Source organism: Sminthopsis crassicaudata, chromosome 4 (genome assembly GCF_048593235.1).
Source record: "Sminthopsis crassicaudata isolate SCR6 chromosome 4, ASM4859323v1, whole genome shotgun sequence".
Lineage (NCBI taxonomy): Eukaryota > Metazoa > Chordata > Mammalia > Dasyuromorphia > Dasyuridae > Sminthopsis > Sminthopsis crassicaudata.
The window spans coordinates 198,828,995-198,849,617 of record NC_133620.1 but is presented as its reverse complement, the minus strand read 5'-3'; the positions used below and the strand labels follow the sequence as shown (position 1 = coordinate 198,849,617).

Sequence of the window (20,623 nt, the reverse complement as noted above, 5' to 3'; positions counted from 1 at the left end):
TGCACATATCTTGTAAATAAAAAGCTATTAAAAAAAAAAAAAGAAGAAGAAGAAGTGAGACTTTTATTAGGAAAAAAAAAAGTTGGTCTAGGCTATATTACTTGGAAATATAAATGGACAAATTGGGAAGACATAACATTGGGAAAATGAGGTTTGAACTATATGATCTTCAAGGTCCCTTCTAGCTCTAAAGATATGAAGGTCCCAAGTTGTTAGCTTGTGGCTGGCCCATGGATATCTAATGCTTAGAGAATGAAAGCATCAGAGCACAAGTAGAGAAGAAAAAAAGGCCTTTTCCATAAGCATATGGAAAAATGAGACTATGTGTGGATAAGAAGGAGCCTTCAAAGAATGAGGAACAGATATGAATAGAAGCATGTTTAGGAAAGGTGTTTGTAGAAGTTAAGTGGGAGAGCTAGAGAATCCTGGATATCCCAGAAAGGTGATGAAGAGACTTCAAGTGGAAATGATCTGTGAGCTTCAGTCACTTCTAAGGATAAATTGTGATGCACCAAAAAACAAACAAAACACCTCCACATTTGAACATATTCTAAGACTGAATTAACAGAGGCATAATATTGAAACGGGAGTTAATAGTCTTAGTCTTTACCCAAGCAATATATAGGTTATTCCAGTACATTTGTAATTTGTTTCATTTATAAATCGATACACAGTCAACCATATATTTATATACACGTGCATATGCATTCTATGTTGGACATAATTAGGAAATATTCACTTTAGGCATTATCCATCAGAATGCAAAAGATCACACAGCTTATAAATGTCTAAGGCCACATTTGAACTCAGTTCTTCCCAATTCCAAGTCCTGCACTCTTTTGTGCATCTGGTGTAAAGGCTTGTTGAGCCCTTTTCAGGGCTGTTCATCCACCTTTGGTGCCCACCTTTACCCAACTCTCATATATAGTTCTGGGGGCCACACTCTGGTAAACCATCTCAGTAGTTGAAAGTAACCGACACAACTCATGTTCCTTAGTAAGTCAGGTGTCTACCCCAAATATGTAAAGATTCCTCCCAGCAGAATGGGTAGATGAGAACAATTTGTTCCAATAGCCTGCAAGTGGCTGAAACAGGTGCTGTGGAGAACTTAAGAGTTTGGCCAGACATGGAAGAGGCCAAGGTCATCCACTGCATCTCAGGCCACCATCACCTATTCTTATCACCTAGTCTGGCCACTGAACTTTATGACTCTAGAAGAGTGAGTGAGTGAGGGTGACTTTATGTAACTCTGCTTCTTAAATATAATTCATAGGAAAGTCAAAACAACCCTTCATAATGGTATTAGAAAACTTGGAAAATAAAAAACAAAAAAAACACATAAAAAATTTACAACATCTGAAGTATTATGATCAGTTGTTGTTACCATATTTTAGGAAGGCACCGACAAGCTAGAGCTTACTATAGGAAGGAAAACAGGACATGAAAGAACTAGCAATCATGCCTTCATAATTTCTGAGGGAGTTTAAGTTGAAGAAGTAAAGACTGGGTTTGCAGTGTGGAGGTAGTAGTTTTTCAGAGGTGGCTTTAAGCAATAAAAATTATTTCTATTCTACTTATTCTCAAAAGACAGAGGATAGATGTTGCAGATATACAAGATTTAAAGATGACTTAAAGAAAAGCTCCCTAATGACTAAGGTTTAAGTTCTAGTAAAAGATGACAACTCCCAAGGTAGTCTAAACATTGTTTAAATGAAAAACAAAAAACAAAAACTTATGAATTCAAGTTGATTTTAAATTATAAATTTACATAAACTCAGCTGTGCCATCCTTGCAACTCTATCAAATCCCATCTTCATTCTCCATAGTGAATATTCTCATTAACTAACTCCTGAAACCTCCAATTTACATGTATTTTAACCACCTAGTTGACTGAGAAGATAAAGTGATCAATCAAAGACTTATTAAGAGTGTATCATGTGCCAAGCTCTGGGGATACAAAATAAAAATGAAAGTCCCTGCCCTTAAAAATATAAATTCCATCAGGTTAGACGAAAAGTACACATAAAGTATACACAAAATAAATACAAATTAAATTGGGGAGATAGAGATATATTGGCAACTGGGAGAAATAAGGAAAATATTCATGGAGACAGAGCTTTAGCTACATTTTGAAAATAAAGATCTGAAGAGAAGGAGGTAAGGGAGGGATTATGTTACATAAGTGGTAAGTAGCCAATGTAAAGAGAAACAAAAAGGCCTATGTGACCAGAATAAAGAGTAAGTGAAGGGAAATAATGTCTTATAGTAAAGCTGTAAAGGTAACCTGGGACCACGTTTATAAATAGGCTATTTGACAAATGATTTCCTGAACTACATTCCTCAAAACTTAACATCAACAACATTTTTGGCTCCTTCTTGCTTTAAAGGAAGAATTACCTACTCTTGGATAATCTCTTTAACTCTCTTGATCCCATCTTTTCCTGCTTCTTCCTTGCTCTGGAAAAGATCATTCTATCAAGCAATATTAATCTATGTTCTCTACTGCCTTCTTTCCATCTACCCTGTAATATATTTAAAAAAAATTTTAAAGGTAAAAAGGCCTTTCCCTTGACCATTCTACTATATCTAGCTACTTTTTTACATTTTTATAATCCTTCACTGTCAAATTCCTCTAAAAAGCTTTTTAAACCCATACCTCCACTTTTTAAACATCTCTCAGTTCTTTTGCAATTTGTTTCCCACCTACTATACTTGTGAAACTGCTTTTTTCAAAACTTACCAACAACCTCTCTAATGGCCAAATCCAAATGTTCCCTCATCATCCTTGATCTCTGAAGGACTTGGCACTGCAGACCACCACTTGCTTTTGGATTTCCTCTCCTCCTTTGGTATCTGATACATTACCAATCCTTCTTGTACCTCTCTAATTCCTTTGTCTTTGATTTTTCCTGATTCAGTAAGGTAAATAAAAGAATTCAGAAGAGAAAGATGAGCATGTAAATCATCCAACTCCAACCCTCATTTTTACAGATAAGGAAAATAAGCTTCAAAGAAGTTAAATGACTTGGCTCAACTCAAACAGCTATAAAATAATAGACTGGGGGCTTGAACAAAGATTCTCTAATTTCAAATGAGTATTTTTCATAATAGTCCATCTCTGGCTCAGTTTTTTTTTTTTTTTAAATTCACTCCTGTAACACTTATATTCTCTCATGTCCACAGTTCCAAAATTATTTATTTCTGTTTATAGTATCTATATCCTTTCAGTTCCTGAAAGTCATGTGATTCATCCTTTTTCCTTAACCCTTGAAAGCTATGTAAGTTGGCAAGTCTTGTTTATTGTAGTTCTATGAGATCTCTCAGATCTGTTTCTGTCTTTCCACTTAAACACAAAGTTTATTCTCATCACCTCTCACTTGGATTATTGTAATGATTCCTAAATGACCTCCTTGCCTTCAATCTCACCCCTCCATGATCCATTCTACCAAAATAATAGATCTAAAATCCCAAATAAAAACTCCATGTAATATTATAGCCAAACTGTAGAACCATCAGGTTGAGATATATACTACAAGTGGCCAGAAAATAACAGTTCAGATATCAGGGAGTCACAATCAGGATTACAAAGGCTGGCAGCTATAATATTAAATAACTGAAAATTATGGAAAATGTTATTTCAGAAGGCAATAGAGCTAGGACTACCACCAAGGATCATCAACCTGGTGAAATTAGGCATAATATTTCCTTTTTTAAAAAAGTCAATTAATCATCATTTTTTAAAAACAAACATTGCTTTATGAATCATGTTGGGAGAGAAAAATCAGAACAAAAGGGAAAAATTATGGGAAAGATAAAAAAACAAAAACAAAAAGTGAACATAGCATGTGTTGATTCATTTGTCTCGTCAGTTCTTTTTTTGGAGGCAGATGGTATTTTCTGTCCCAAGTCTATTGGAACTGCTTTAAAAAGAATAATATTTCAAAGGAAGAAAGGATCATTCAATGAAATAGAAGGATTTCATGCTTTCACAAGAAGACTAGAATGAAATAAAAAATTTTATCTCTAATATCAAGACCCAAGAAAAGCATAAACAGGTAAAAATGGAAAAGAAAACATATGAGATTCAACAGTTTGAATCTGTTTACATCTCTACAAGGGAAAATGCTTATAATTCTTAACTATCACTAATAATACAGCTAGAAGGAATATACATAGGCAGAGGGTATGGGTATAAGGTATATTTGTAGGAAGGACATTAAAAAAAATTAAGGGATGAGAAAGAGGAGTGCAGAATACATGGGGTGCAGAAGGAAGGGAGAGATACAATGGTGTAAATTATTCTACAGGCAATAAATGATGAATGATGAGAATCACTTGAACCCTACTCTCATCTATGTTGGCTGTGTAGGGAATAATCTACACAATCAGATGAATAGAGAAATCTATTGTACTTGTCATGGAAATAAGAGGGGAGGATATTAAGTAAAGGGGATGGAGATGAGGATGACTGGAGACTGATAGAAAGGAAGGCAGATACAAAAATAAAGTCAGATTTAAATAATTGGAAAGACATTAAGTGCTCTTGGATAGGCCGAGTGAATATAATAAAGATAACAATACTCCTAAACTAATCTATTTATTTAGTGCTATACCAATCAGACTCCCAAGAAACTATTATAATGGCTTAGAAAAAAATAACAAAATTCATATGGAAAAATAAAAGGTTGAGAATTTCAAGGGAATTAATATATTAAAAAAAAAAAAAATCAAATGAAGGTGGCCTAGCTGTACCTGATCTAAAACTATATTATAAAGCAGCAGTCACCAAAACCATTTGGTATTGGCTAAGAAATAGACTAGTTGATCAATGGAACAGGTTAGGTTCACAGGACAAAATAGTGTACGACTATAGCAATCTAGTGTTTGAGAAACCCAAAGATCCCAACTTTTGGGATAAGAATTCATTATTTGACAAAAACTGCTGAAAAAACTGGAAATTAGTATGGTAGAAATTAGATATGGACCCACACTTAACACCATATACCAAGATAAGATCAAAATGGGTCCATGATTTAGGCATAAAGAACAAGATCATAAATAGATTAGAGGAACAAAGGATAGTCCAACTCTCAGACCTGTGGAGGAGGAAGAAATTTATGATCAAAGGAGAACTAGAGATCATTATTGATCACAAAATAGAAGATTTTGATTACATCAAACTAAAAAGCTTTTGTACAAACAAAACTAATGCAAAAGAAATTAGAATGGAAGTAACAAATTGGGAAAACATTTTTACAGTTAAAGGTTCTGATAAAGGCCTCATTTCTAAAATATATGAAGAACTGACTCTAGTTTATGAGAAATCAAACTATTCTCCAATTGATAAATGGTCAAAGGATATGAACAAACAATTTTCAGATGATGAAATGAAAACTATTTCCACTCATATGAAAGAGTGTTCCAAATCACTATTGATCAGAGAAATGCAAATTAAGACAACTCTGAGATACCACTACACTCCTGTCAGATTGGCTAAGATGACAGGAACAAATAACGATAAATGTTGGAGGGGCTGTGGGAAAACTGGGACACTGATGTATTGTTGGTGGAGTTGTGAAAGAATCCAACCATTCTGGAGAGCAATTTGGAATTATGCCCCCAAAGTTATCAAACTGTGCATACCCTTTGATCCAGCAGTGCTACTACTGGGCTTATATCCCAAGGAAATACTAAAGAAGGAAAAGGGCCCTGTATGTGCCAAAATGTTTGTGGCAGCTCTTTTTGTAGTAGCTAGAAACTGGAAAATGAATGGATGTCCATCAATTGGAGAATAGTTGGGTAAATTATGGTATATGAAGGTTATGGAATATTATTGTTCTGTAAGAAATGACCAACAGGATGAATACAGAGAGGCTTGGAGAAACTTACATCAACTGATGCTGAGCAGAACTAGGGGATCTAATTTGTAATTCCAATTTGTCTATTTTTCCACATAAGTTTATATAGTACTGGGATTAATTGTTCTTTAGTAGAATTCATTTGTAAATCCATCTGTTCCTGAAGACTTTTAGTTGGGGATTTCACTGATGGCTTGTTCAATTATTATTTTTTTTTTTTCTAAAATGGGGTCTACTAATCTGGGCAATTTGTTTTCACAAATATCCATTCATTTCACTTAGATCGTCAAATTTATTGACATAGGCAAAATTGCTTCAAATTATTGCTTTAGTTTCCTCTTTTCATTTTTGATACTGATAATTTGGTTTCTTCTTTTTTAAAATCAAATTAACCATTGAGTTTTATTTATTACTTTCAAATTTATTAATCTCTTTTGATTTTTAGGACTTCTAATTTGGTATTTAGTTGGTGTTTTAAAATTGTTTTTTTTCCCTAACTTTTTAAGTTGAATATCCAAATCCTCTGTCTCTTTTATTTTATTCATGTAATCAATGAAGATATAAAATGAAGATATGCAGCTTTGGCTGCATCCCCTAAATTTTGACATGTTATCTTATTATTGCCATTCTCTTGAATGAAAATTATTGATTGCTGTCATAATTTGTTTTTTGACTCATTTGATTTTTTGGATTAAATTATTTAGTCTCCAACTAATTTTTAATCTATATTTCTATGGCTTTTTATTACACATAATTTTTATTGCACCATGATTTCTGCCTTTCTGCATTTAATTGTGAGGTTTCTAATGCTCTATTATATGGCCAATTTTTATGTAGGTTCCATATAGTGCTAAGAAAAAAGATATACTCTTCTCTATCCCCATTCAAATTTCTTCAGGGATTTATTGTTTCTAACTTTGCTAGCATTCTGTTCATCACCTTAACTTCTATCTTGTTTATTTTATGGTTGGTGCATATATATTTAGTATGATATTACTTCATTATTTCTGATAACCTTAAGCAAGATGTCATTTCCTTCCCTATCTTTCTGAATTAGTTCTATTTTTTGCTTTTGCTTTGTCTAAGAGGAGGATTGTTATTAGTGTTGGGTTTGTTTTGTTTTTTTTTTTAAATTTTCCTGAAGCATAATATATTCTGCTCTAGCCTTTTAATTTTACTATTTATATTTCTCTCAGTTTCAAATATGTTTCTTGTAAACAACATATAAGATTCTGGTTTTAAATCTACTCTGTAATTTACTGCCATTTTATAGGAGAGTTTATCCCATTCACTTTCACAATTGCATGTACTATGTATTTCCCTCCATCCTATTTTTTCCCATTTCTAATTTTCTCTCTCCTTTCACCTAGTACCTCCTCACCAGTGTTTAGCTTCTGATCCCATCTCCCTCAATCTGCTTTCCCTTTTATCAGCCTGCCCTTCCCATTGCTTTCCCTCTTCTCCTTTCAGGATAAGATAATTTTTTTGTAACTAAGTGTTTATGTTATTCCCTTTAAGTCAAATTCATAGACAGTAAGATTTAAACAATGCTCATCCCCTCCCTTTTTTCCCCCCCTCTACTGTAATAGGTATTTTGTTCACATGATTTAATTTACTCTATTTTGCTATGCCCTTTTCTCTGCTCCCAATACAACCTTTTTTTAAAATATATTACCACATATAAATTAACTTATATTTACACCCTCTATTTGTGTATTTTTTTTTTTTTTTTTTGGCTGAGGCAATTGGGGGGTTAAGTGATTTGCCCAGGATCACCTCTGTATAGAGGTACAGTTCTCAAGAATTACAAGTATCTTCCCATGTAGGGATGTAAACAGGTTAAATCTTACTGAATATGTTTTGTCTTATTTTCCCCTTTCCCTTTTTATGCACAGAGAAAAAAGAGAAAATCAGGCAGAAAGAGACAGAGACTAAGACCAAAACACTGTGAATGACAGAGACAAAGATTTAAAATTGATATAGTGAGACCGGACCAACGCAGAGAGAAAACAGAGCTACAGGAAAGTTTCTTGGGTCCCAGCCAGCCAACCACGGTGCCTTTGCAGCTCTCCCTGTTCTGTGCTTGTTTCCTTTCCCAGGGTCTGCTGATGCAGGCTGAATTCATGTTAGATCTCAATGCCACCATGTTCTTGGGTGCATCAGGGTCTCTAGTACTAGAGAATCCTGCTGCTATGAATCCAAAGCCAAGAAAATAGCATGTACAGAAACAAGTGGTCTGGGAACTGCCAGAACAAACAACAATCTCCAGTTAACAGACACAAAATCAACCCATGGAAATCCCTTTCTGAAGCTTTTCCAGTTCATCAACGAGGACAAGAAGGAGCCATGACAGACAAAAACAACAGGCACTCAGTGGAAGTGAAGCTTAGTAACTCAAACAAGATCTCTGTAGATGGCCTGATGGGGACTTAACAAGGCAGTTCATAACACCTGCACTGATCAAACTCTTTGGACAAGGGCTTTGAGCATGCTATCAATGACAAATTCTTTGTCAAGGAGTTGTATGTTATTTATATTAAGGACAATTATCATAATATATCAGAAGCACTCAATGGAAATAAAAATAATGAAATTGCTGTGCTGGGATTCCTAATCAAGGCTGCATCTCAAAAACATTGTGGCTTCTCCAATCTGTCTGAGAACCTAAAGAATATCTCATTTAATGAATACGCCTCCCTAAATGAGTTCAGTCTTTTTAGCCTCTTCCTGAAAGTTGATAAATTGCTACCAATTCTAGGGTTCCCTTCCTATTCCTGGTTGTCAAGAGGTCTTCTGGACTACTGTTTCATGAATCTATTCAACTCCTAATCTAATCAATTCCAAGACCAGATCTTGGAATTCTTCAGGAAGCTATTCTATAATAAGGAAAAGATATCCATCATTGACAATTTCCAGAAAACACAGGAACTAGGGAATTCTGGTCTTTACTTCCAGATGGTAATAGTATTGTCCCATGCCTGGCCACATGCTAGGTCCTTCTGCTGACCTACCTCCTAACTTTTTCCTTTACTGAGAGACCCTGGACTTGCAACCTCTACTCCTTGCACATCTGATCTGCTAGACTCTGGATTTTCACAAAGATACTGTGTAGATGAATATTTTTTTAGATAAATGTTTTCTCAGTACCTTACTGCAGTCCTTGACTGACAGCAAAAAAAAATTTTTTTCTTTTTTTTTCTTTGCACTCTAAATAATCTTCAAATTCTTTCCTCTGCCAAGCAATCATGAAGGATTACATATTTGAGTATGCATTGCTCTCCTATAACAAAGGCAAATCAGGACTGATAAATTCTACATGGCATATTCTTGAACTATTTTTGAAAAACGAAATGAATTAAGGACAAACAGGCAACGATATCAATGTAACACTTTTCATTTTAAGTTCATGTTACTCTGTCTTCTTGGATTCTTTATCTTCACATTCAATTATTATAATTAGGCTCGTATTAATCAGCCTTACTTCACTTTCTCAACAGATGAAGAAAAGAAGACTATTCCCCAGGAAAATACAAATTTTCATAAAACATATGCAATAAGAATATTTTGGCATCTTCTTAACTAGAACACAATATGTTCAAAATCAGAAAAAAAACAATAGTAAATATTTTGTTTTTCTTTTAAATGGAAAGGCTGCTCACCACCTACTTACAATATACTCACTCATTCTATTTGCAATTAATAGTAAAAATGTATATTTTTTAAAAATAATTTTTACCATCACAGTAAGGTAATTTTTTTTCAGGTGAATGATGGAGTAGATTTAGTTAAAATACTTGCAGAAAGGACCTAATTCTACAATTGTTTTGATTTACCATAATAGATCATAAGCATTCAAATAACTAGGAACTTAACTTATAGTAACTACTAAAATATCTCATGTTTTTTTCTGTTAATTTTTTTTTAATGGCACATGTTTTAATGTCTGTTGTAGTTATTACAATGAAAACATTTCATTTTAGTTGTGTTCAACTCTTTATAACCCTATTTGGAGTTTTCTTGACAAAGACACTAAAGCGGTTTGCAATTTCCCTCTTCAGTTTATTTTATAGATGAAGTAACTGATGCAAACAGGGTTAAAGACTTGCCCAGGATTACACTGCTAGTAAGTGTGTAAGGCCAGATCTTAATTCAGATCTTTCTGATTCCAGGAAAGGAGTTCTATCTACTAAACTTATATACCTTCCAACAAAAATAAAAGCCAAATAAGAAAGAAAAAACAGAAATCTCCATGGACCTTGCATTATACCACAGAACCTTCTTGATAAAAATCCGAAAGGGACGAGTGTAAGGTCTTCCTCTGGCATATACTGTGTCACACTGACAAGTCAATCTCTCAAGCCCCCAAGAAACTTGCAACAATCACTTTCAAAACTGTTTCACTTTCCCAATAAATAGTATTCATTACAAATATTCTAACTAGGCAAAGACCCACATAATAGCACTGGGAATTTAGAAACAGTTACAGAGAAAAGCCATTATAAGACAAAAAAAATAATAAGTAAGGTTCTGAGATTTCTTATTGCTCTGAAGTTCTATGAAAATCCTTTGTAAAAATGATATAAGGACGAATTATTGTTATATTTATTCTTAACCAATGATTTATACATTAGATAAATCAAAAACTTTAGTCGATTGTATCAGCATTTTCTCAACTTTAGTTGTAGCTACAAGACAACTAGAAAATACTAATAATGCCTCAATATTTAATGATTTCATTAGAAATGCTGTAGTTATACACAAAAATTTGCTAGTTACTAGAATGTCCAAGAACCAAGATTGTAAAGATCATAAATGGCTATTCGTGAAAATAATTTCCTACCTGATATATTCTAAAAGGTATGTATCGAAATCCATTATCTTCTGCAGGATACTCCATGAGTTTCCGATTAATAGCCCAAAATTGGTCAAATTTATCTGTAAAAATAAATTATTTATTAATAAGTGAACAAAAAACCTAGAATGTGGCAAAATAGGGGCAAATACTATAAAAATTATCCTACAGTGTTCTAAAAAGGCAAGATTTTTCTCTCTTGCCTTTTCAATCTGATTTGTTTCTCCATAGTGATAAAGCATAATCTCAAGATTGTTTTGTCAAAAAATAAGGAGAAGGCACGCTGTTTTTTGTTTCCTTAGACATATTTAGGTAAAAGGGTATACCGATCCTCTCAAGCAGATTAAAGATAAACTTCCATACACACAGATGAAGACTAACTTTAAAATTAACTCATTAAATTTTAATAAATATTTATTACAAATAATTACAAAAGGATGGTGGAAGTGTGCTGTCATTTTATGAATTGAAACATATAATATTGACAAAATTTACATCTCTAAATAATTCTATCAATAAAATAAAGAACAGATCAACAAAATGGACATGCAATTTAAAAAACTGGGAAATATAGGCAAGGATGGTCTAACATAAGAAAAACATAACATAACATAACTGACTGCATCAATAACAAATTAAATCATATAATTATGTCAAAAGAAGCAGAAAAGGCTTTTTGATAAAATACACAACTCATTCCTATTAAAATTACTTGAAAGCAGAGGTATAAAGGAAGTTTTTCCTTAAAATGATAAGAAGCATTATTTCAATAGAGATAAGCTTTAAAAGTTTTCTTAATGAGCTCAGGAGTGAAGTAAGGATGCCCTTTATTATCAATATTATTCAATATTGTATTAGAAATTCTATCAAAGCAATAGGAGAAGAAAAAAAGAAATTGAAGCAATCAGAATGGGCAATGAGATAATAAAACTATTTCTTTTTGCATATGACGAATCCTAAAGATTCAACTAAAAAATTAATGGAAACAATAATTTTTAACAAAGTAGTAAGAAATAAAATAAACCCACAAAGATCATCAGCATTTCCATATATCACCAAACCTGCAAGAAGAGCTAGTAAGAGTTAACCCCCAAAATAATTGTAGACAGTATAAAATACCTGGGAGTATATCTCCCATAACAAACTGAGGAAGTGCAAGAACATAATTATAAAATACTTTTTATACAAATAAAGTCAACTTAATTAATTTAAATAATTGAATAAATAGTAATTGTTCATGGGGAGGCATACCCAATATAAAAAAGAACAATTTTACCTTATCTATTTATTCAATACCATCCAAATTAAAATACTAAAACATTTTACTGAGCTAGAAAAAAATAATTCATTTGGAGGCACAAAAGGTCTAGAATATCAAAGGAATTAAGGAAAAAAAAATGTAACAGTTGGTTTAGCAGTTTTAGGCTTCAAACTATATTGCAAGGCAGTCATTACCAAAACTATCTGGTATTATGGGCCCAAACTCTGAACTTGAAACCAAGAATTGAAACAAGGTGCTAAGTCAGTGGAATTGATAGAGACAATGATTATTTAGCATGGTATTTAACAGTTCTCTAGTTCAGTACATGTACTAAGTACTTACTAGAGTTCTATAAGATTCACACCTTTAAGAGAGCATATACAAGCTAGAAGCCTCAATCAGGATTCAGTCAGGGAGATTCAGAAGTCAGAGCTCAAGCTCTCAGAACCAAGACTACAGAAGGTCTCTAAGAAAGCTAACCCGGCCGCAGGAAAGGAGACAAGACTTGGAAAGAGATAATAAAGGATTTGGATTTTATTACCTAGATGCATTTGGGATAATTACTGAACTGAAATGAAGGCTGCTCCCAGAAGCCCCCCAAGAAACCTGCTCCCAGAGCAGATTACATTTTAGAGAATATTACAATCAGGAACTGACTAAGAAACAGAAAGGCAGATAACTGCAGCAAATGATTATCATAATTTTGTTTTTGGCACGTTCATTATTTGGGACATTTGATGATATTAAATTTAAAAAGTTTTATATAAATAAAACCAATGTAACCAAGACTAGAAGAAAAAGAAAATTGGGAGAAAATGTTGATATGAAGTTTCTCAGATAAATAACTCAAATATATAGAAACTTTGTCAAGTTTACAAGAATATGAGTCATTTCCCAATTAATAAATAGTTAAAGGATATAATCAGCAGTTTTCAGACAAAGAAAGCTACTATAGACATAGTACTTTACATAGACACTTTACATTTCCTAGCTGTGTGACCTTGGCAAGTCACTTAACCCCAATTTCCTCATTATCCCCCCCAAGAGTCTCAATCGCTATTAATTAGAGAAATGCAAATCAAAACAACTCTAAGATACACCTTAACACTTATCATATTGGCTAATATAACAGAAAAAGAAAATGATAATTGTTGGAGGGGATGTGGAAAAATTGAGAACTATGAACTGATCCAGCCATTTGGGAGAGTGATCTAGAATTATGTCCAAAGAGTTATAAAACTGTGTATACCCTTTTTAAACAGCAATACTACTATTCAGATCTGTTTTCCAAGAGAACTGGAGGAAAAGGAAAAGAAGTTATATGTTCTAAAATATTTGTAACAGTACTTACCAATTGAGGAATGGCAAAACAAGTTGTGGTATATGATTGTGTTGGAATACTAATGAATTATATGATGAGCTGGTTAATTTTAGAAAAGTAACAGAAAGATTTTAAATGAAATAATGAAACTAAGAGAACTAACAAAATTGTTCTAAGAACAACTGTGAAGAGCTAAGTCATTTTGAATATTAGGAATAAATCAACTGCAAAGGACCTATGAAAAAAGATGTTATCCACATTCAGAGAAAGAACTGTTAAATAGATATGTATGTCACGGTATTACACACATACATATACATAAAAACTTGTATTGTGTCTAATGGGTAGTCTTTTCTTGAGTGGAATTGGAAAGAAGAGAAAAAAAATTTTTAAGTGCAAAAAAGAAAACAAAAGAAAACTTAGAAGCAAGCAACTTAGAAGGGTAGCTTTTAAAATGACGTAGTGTTTATTACATAGTTTTTCACAACAATAAACTGTGGAATGGAAATTTCTGGTCTTATATTGAATCCTCTTCGCATGTTGTGCTGTGCACACCAAAACAATCTTTTTTCATGTCTTTTAGTATTTAAATCAAAGTGAATACAATTCCTAAAAACTGTATAACATCAACACAAGAGCATACAAATACTGGAGTAGTATGGAGGCAATCTTGCCAAAACAGAAAGCTTATTGAGTACAAATATGGGCAGATCTGATTCTACCAACTACAAAGGCTTAAAGTAAGAAATTAAGAGAAATGTGTCTCTTTCATCTGTGACTTAGCACAGCTCACCATACAGAATCTTGTCACTTCAGGCTAGTCAATAATCATGGACTGTTTTATCACTGAAATTGACAAAATCACGAAAAGCACTAAAAGACCTTTGGTCATATTTTCTTCTACTCCTATAAGGATAGTGGTAAAGTGGCAAGACAGAGTAAAGGATACAGGGAAATACATAGTTCTTATACCACATATAAGCACTAAGTTCATTCATGGTAAAGCTTAACACTTGACCAATTGTTGGACTACTTACTAGAGTAACTACATCATATAGATATGGATACTCAATACTATAAATGAAGCTAAACACAAGGAAGTTGTAACTAAATCTAAGGTTGGTTCATGTGTTCTTCCTTGAAAGGCTATCAAGAAATTAAAAGAATTGATATCCAAAGGTAAAAACAAACAATTTCAAGGAATACTTGATTATCTTGTTTTAAGAGCCTTAAGATGAACATAAAGGACTACTATTGCAACAAGTGTGGCATATCTCAAATGTATTGCAGAAGATGAAAAAGGAGGAAAAGTTCTACAATTTGTCAAAAAGCATTTAAGTATTTAATATGTGCCAAGCACTGTGTTATGACAAGATCAAAGTCAATAAGTAACCTTGATATTTGAAGATTTTGATGGGAATATGAAAGAAAGCAAAAGCTATACTGAAAAGTGTTTCAGGATTAAGAAATAAGAAAGGACAAAGGCTTGTCTTATTCACATCTATCATGACAACTAGTGACTATCAAGTATTAGGAATAAAACTTTTAAAAAGCAGTAGTATTAAATTGGTATATTGCTAACCTAATGATTCACAAATAACATATGTTCTCTGCATCTATATGTGAAATCTTTTCATGTTTCCATGATCTGCCAAAAGCAGAGAACTTTGATAGCATAGTTTTCAAGAATTCAGAGCCACCAGGAATAGAAATTTACAGAAGGAAAGTTTTTATATTGTCAAGGAAAAAAAAGATTGAATAAAGAACATGAAGTCCACTGTCAGCTATGCAATGAAAGAAAGTTTTACAAAAGATAACAGCTATGAGTGAAATGAGCAGAACCAGAAGATCACTATACACTTCAACAACAATACTGTATGAGGATGTATTCTGATGGAAGTGGTTATCTTCAACATAAAGAAGATCCAACTCACTTCCAGTTGATCAATGATGGACAGAAATAACTACACCCAGAGAAGGAACACTGGGAAGTGAATGTAAATTGTTAGCACTACTGTCTATCTACCCAGGTTACTTATACCTTCGGAAGCTAATACTTAATGTGCAACAAGAAAATGGTATTTATACACATATATTGTATCTAGGTTATATTGTAAACACATGTAAAATGTATGGGATTACCTGCCATTGGGGGGAGGGAGTAGAGGGAGGGAGGGGATAATTTGGAAAAATGAATTAAAAAAAAAAAAAAGATAACAGCTATGAAAAGATAATTAACAGACCTCATTTTAGTCAACAGTTTAAAACTTGTCTTCTAAAATTTCTGAGGGGTTATTAAATAACAATGGTAAATTTTCCTATTCCTTTTAATTTTAAGGTTCAAATAGAAACTGCAAAGCAAATCAAAAGATTCCAATAATGAATTTTATTTCATAGAAAAACTAGAGTAATGAAAAGTAAATGTTTTCATTATATTTCATTTTTACTTGATATATTCAATAACACTCATTCTACAGGGATATATAAGCTACTAAGACACAGATGGAAAAAATGGAAATGGGACTTCTGCATATCCTATCAGCTATTAACATTTCCTTAATTTCTTCTATCTTAAATTTTTACAAATAAGAATAAAAAAAGTAGCTTAAGCATTTGTGTTATCCTGGTATGTCTCTTTCTAGAGTGCACCCAGAAAGTGAAATAAAAGATATACTTGACTTCTAAAAAGAAACTAAACCTTGTGGACAAGTGAAGATTTTCAAGATTTTTTTTTTACTACAAAAGCTTAACAAGCTCGAAATAAATTGTAACATTTTAATAAAATGAGCAATTTGCTTTATAAAGTATAATCATATTTAACAATACTTGTAGACGCAAGGATTAATATCTAATTTTCAATGAGCATTACAATATAAGAACAAGTTGAGCTGATCTTCACAAGCAGTAACTGATTGCTACCTATCAACTTCCATGATGCAGAAATGAATAGAGTTGAGAATTTCCAATAACTGTCAGGCACAAACTATAAATATTTTTTCTCACAAAGAACACAGTCACTTATGTCTGAAATACAATTCTTCCTTTGACTCTTAGATTTCTTAGTTTCATGTATAACTTCCCAAGAAGTCTCCCCTATTAATGGGAAGACAAGAATACTATCCAGTCTAAACTTATTTATATACATATTGTATTGCTACCCTGGTAGAAAGTAAACTTTCTAAGAGCTGAGCCCTAGCTTCTGTGAGATACAGTCTGGTGGCACATAAACATACCTGTTATGAGGTGGAATTTCTTTCTTTCTTTTCTTTTTTTTTTTGGGGGGGGGGGAGGGAAGGGAAGGGAGGCAATTGGGATTAAGTGACTTGCCCAGGGTCACACACCTAGTAAGTGTTACATGTCTCAGGCCTGATTCGAACTCAGCTCCTCCTAACTCCAAGGCTGAGGTTCTATCAACTGTGTCATCTAGCTGCCCTCATGGATGAGGTGGGATTTAACGGGAAATCCATTAACCATATAATTACATGTCTCTATTAATGGACTTCTTTACTTCCACATCAAAATTTTCATATAATCTGCCAGAGATCTGTATTTGACTCCCAGTCCTTAACAATACCCCACCTATTCCCCTAATTCTAGAAGACTTCAACATACATATGGATTACTCAACCTCTCAGTTGTTAAAGCTACTCAATTGCATGACCTACTCCTACATCTTATCTCAAATACACACAGAGATAGTCATGTCCTAGATCTTGCCATTATGGAAACGTGTTCTACCCATTTTATGAATTCTGAAATTCCTTTACCTTGTCATTTCATCTCTGCATTTACCTTAAGATTCCTAATCCTATTCTTCATTCTTATGATCATCTCTGTTCCCTTTGCCTCTGAGTTCTATTGCAGGCTATTATATGTGCTGACTACACTTTCACCTCTTCCCCATATTGACCTTTTGATGAACTAGTTCAACTATATACTATACAACAGAGTCACTTGACTTAATAATTCTCAGTCAAAGCTTAATCTTTAATCGCTCCAATAAACATCTGCTGCCTCAGCTTCTATTCACTTGTTGAACTGAACTGGAAAAAGATCATAAAACTATGCTGACTAGACCAACTACAAATATATGTTGCATAATCTCAAGAAGGCCCTCAATGAAACCAATTCTTTTACAATCTCTAATTGAATCACAACTACTTCAAAATTTTTCTTCTGTTCTCAATTCACTAGAGCATCCCTTTCTCCAAACCTCCTACCTGCATATCACTCCCTGCCCAAAATGAGGCCTAAATGTCCTAATCTGTCATTATTTCACTTTTAAATAGTTATACTTTTAAAAAAGTTTTTCCTTACAATGAAGCTAAACTTATTTCTCTGCAAATTCTGTCCATGGCTTACAGGTCTGCTCTTTGGGCTGAAAGACAACTACTTTAATGTATGTCACATAATGGATTTGAAATACTTTAAAACTGAGAGAAATGAAAATCAAAACAATCCTGAGGTTTCAACATATCTTGAAAGTTGGCAAAGATGAGGGGAAAAAATGACAATAGTAACTGTTGGCTCCTGGAATTTTCTCTGGCTTTCCCTCATGACTGGAATGATGTTCCACCTCATTTCCACCTACTAGCTTTCTTTAAATTCCAATGAAAACTCCCAACTTTTCCTAATTTTAACACCTCCTACTTATAATTATTACCTATTTAACCTATAGATAACATAGCTTGTTGTCTCCCACATTAGACTGTGAACTCTTCAAAGATAGGGACTGTCTTCTATTTCTTTTTGTATCCTAAGCACTGTGTAGCACAAAGCTGACACTTAATAAGTGTTTACTGACTGACTTTTGGAAACACTGTAGGATCTAGTCCAGTCTCTACATTGTACAAAGCAGAAAACCAGAGATTAAGGAAGTTTTCTAAGGTCAAACAAATAATTATTAATAAACAGCAGAGCCAGGATCTGAACCCAGGTCCCTCTTAGTCTAAGTTAAGTCCAAGGTTCTTTTCTACTGCACCACCAACGAAATAAAACAATCACTTATAGCACTAAAGGAAAAAAACTGGAAAGGCTAAATGGACTAACAATCTGTATCTTTAAACTCATTTCCTACTCAGTTTGTCAAGTTCAAAATATAATTTCTTTCCATAACCTGAAACATTTTCAGTTAAGTAAAACTGCTGCAATAAAAAGGAGAGAAAACGCAAACTTTCCTAGCTTTGGGGGAAAAAAATAACAAACTTTGTATCCTAACTTCAACCTCAGCAGCCACTAAACCTCAACATACAAGTTTCAAAATTTTTAATAGGTTCCAAGAAGCAAACCCAACAATGTGCTGTTTTTTAAAACCAAGATTCAATTCAAACATAAAAGATACTCTTAAAATTAAGGAGTTTTTTCAAGTTAATTTTGAAATTGGGTTAATATTATAAAAAACAGATTCTAACATTTTATAACAGCATTTCTTTAAAAAAAAAAAAAAAAAAAAACTAAAACCAATATGCACCAGCATTCATTTTTAAAAAATGCATTCTTTTCCTTTTAACATAAAGGAAATCTTGAAAGTATTATTTGTCAATACAGTCTAATTATCTAAACATCTTCTCAAATTCAACTCAAGTGAATACTTGTATAAGTCAGCATGCTAGAAGCATAAAGCAACACTGAAACAAACGAACAAACAAAAAATCAGTGTCCTGATTTCAAGAAACTTTCATTCAGCATGTACTCTTTTCCCTTCTTATTCTGTCCTATACACAAATAAATGAATAAACAAAAGATAATTTGAGGAGGGAGAGAATACTAACAAAATGTCAGTTGAAGTGAATCTTGAAGGAAGCCAAGGATTCTAAAAGACACAGAGGTAAGAAGGGACTTGTAATCTATAAGCAAGTTTGATTTGCTATCCAAATGAAAAACAATGTCATGTCACTAAATATTTAGGCACTGATTAATCAATAATTGTCCAAATTGCCTGATAATATGAAACATGTTTTTTTTTTTTTTTAAATGATCCTGGATCTTTTTTTTTTTTTTTTTAAATAATATTATCCCCCTAATCTACCTCTCAGACTTGTGGAGGAGGAAGGAATTTATGACCAGAGGAGAACTAGAGATCATTATTGATCACAAAATAGAAGATTTTGATTACATCAAACTAAAAAGTTTCTGTACAAATAATACTAATGCAAACAAGATTAGAAGGGAAGTAACAAATTGGGAAAATATTTTTAAAAACAAAGGTTCTGACAAAGGTCTCATTTCCAAAATATATAGAGAACTGACCATAATTTATAAGAAACCGAACCATTCTCCAATTGATAAATGGTCAAAGGATATGAACAGACAATTCTCAGAGGAAGAAATTGAAACTATATCCACTCACATGAAAGAGTGTTCCAAATCACTACTGATCAGAGAAATGCAAATTAAGACCACTCTGAGATACCACTACACACCTGTCAGATTGGCTAAGATGACAGGAACAAATAATGATAAATGTTGGAGGGGATGTGGGGAAATTGGGACACTAATACATTGCTGGTGGAGTTGTGAAAGAATCCAGCCATTCTGGAGAGCAATCTGGAATTATGCCCAAAAAGTTATCAAACTGTATGAGGATGTATTCTGATGGAAGTGGAAATCTTCAACATAAAGAAGATCCAACTCACTTCCAGTTGATCAGTGATGGACAGAGGTAGCTACACCCAGAGAAGAAACACTGGGAGGGGAATGAAAATTGTTAGCACTAATATCTGTCTGCCCAGGTTGCATGTACCTTCGGATTCTAATGTTTATTGTGCAACAAGAAAATGATATTCGCACACATGTATTGTACCTAGACTATATTGTAACACATGTAAAATGTATGGGATTGCCTGTCGTCGGGGGGAGGGAATAGAGGGAGGGGGAGTAATTTGGAAAAATGAATACAAGGGATAATATTATAAAATATATATATATATATATATATATAATAAAAAAAAATAAATAATATTATAAAATATTTTTATATTTATTATATTTTAATAATTAATTTTAATAATTAAATTAAATTAAAATTAAATAATTAAATTAAATTAAAATTAAATAATTTTAATTTTAATTTATAATATTATATATTATATTTATAAATAATATTATAAAATATATATATATAATAAAAAATAATAAATAATATTATCCCTTGTATTCATTTTTCCAAATTACCCCCCCCTCCCTCTATTCCCTCCCCCCGATGACAGGCAATCCCATACATTTTACATGTGTTACAATATAGTCTAGGTACAATACATGTGTGTGAATATCATTTTCTTGTTGCACAATAAACATTAGAATCCGAAGGTACATGCAACCTGGGCAGACAG

General features: G+C 32.9%; 1 protein-coding gene and 1 pseudogene across 3 annotated transcripts in view; one reads left to right on the top strand and one right to left on the bottom strand.

Moving 5' to 3' along the window:
- The window catches only part of ATG5 (autophagy related 5), a 131,638-nt gene that overhangs the window by 48,671 nt on the left and 62,344 nt on the right, over positions 1–20,623 (bottom strand). For all 3 annotated transcript variants that reach the window (XM_074310183.1, XM_074310184.1, XM_074310185.1), the window contains one exon: positions 10,699–10,793. In XM_074310183.1, coding sequence (XP_074166284.1) covers positions 10,699–10,793 — 95 coding nt within the window. The remainder of the gene's footprint in view (positions 1–10,698; positions 10,794–20,623) is intronic.
- Positions 1,052–8,864, top strand: LOC141566835 (carbonic anhydrase 4-like; annotated as a pseudogene).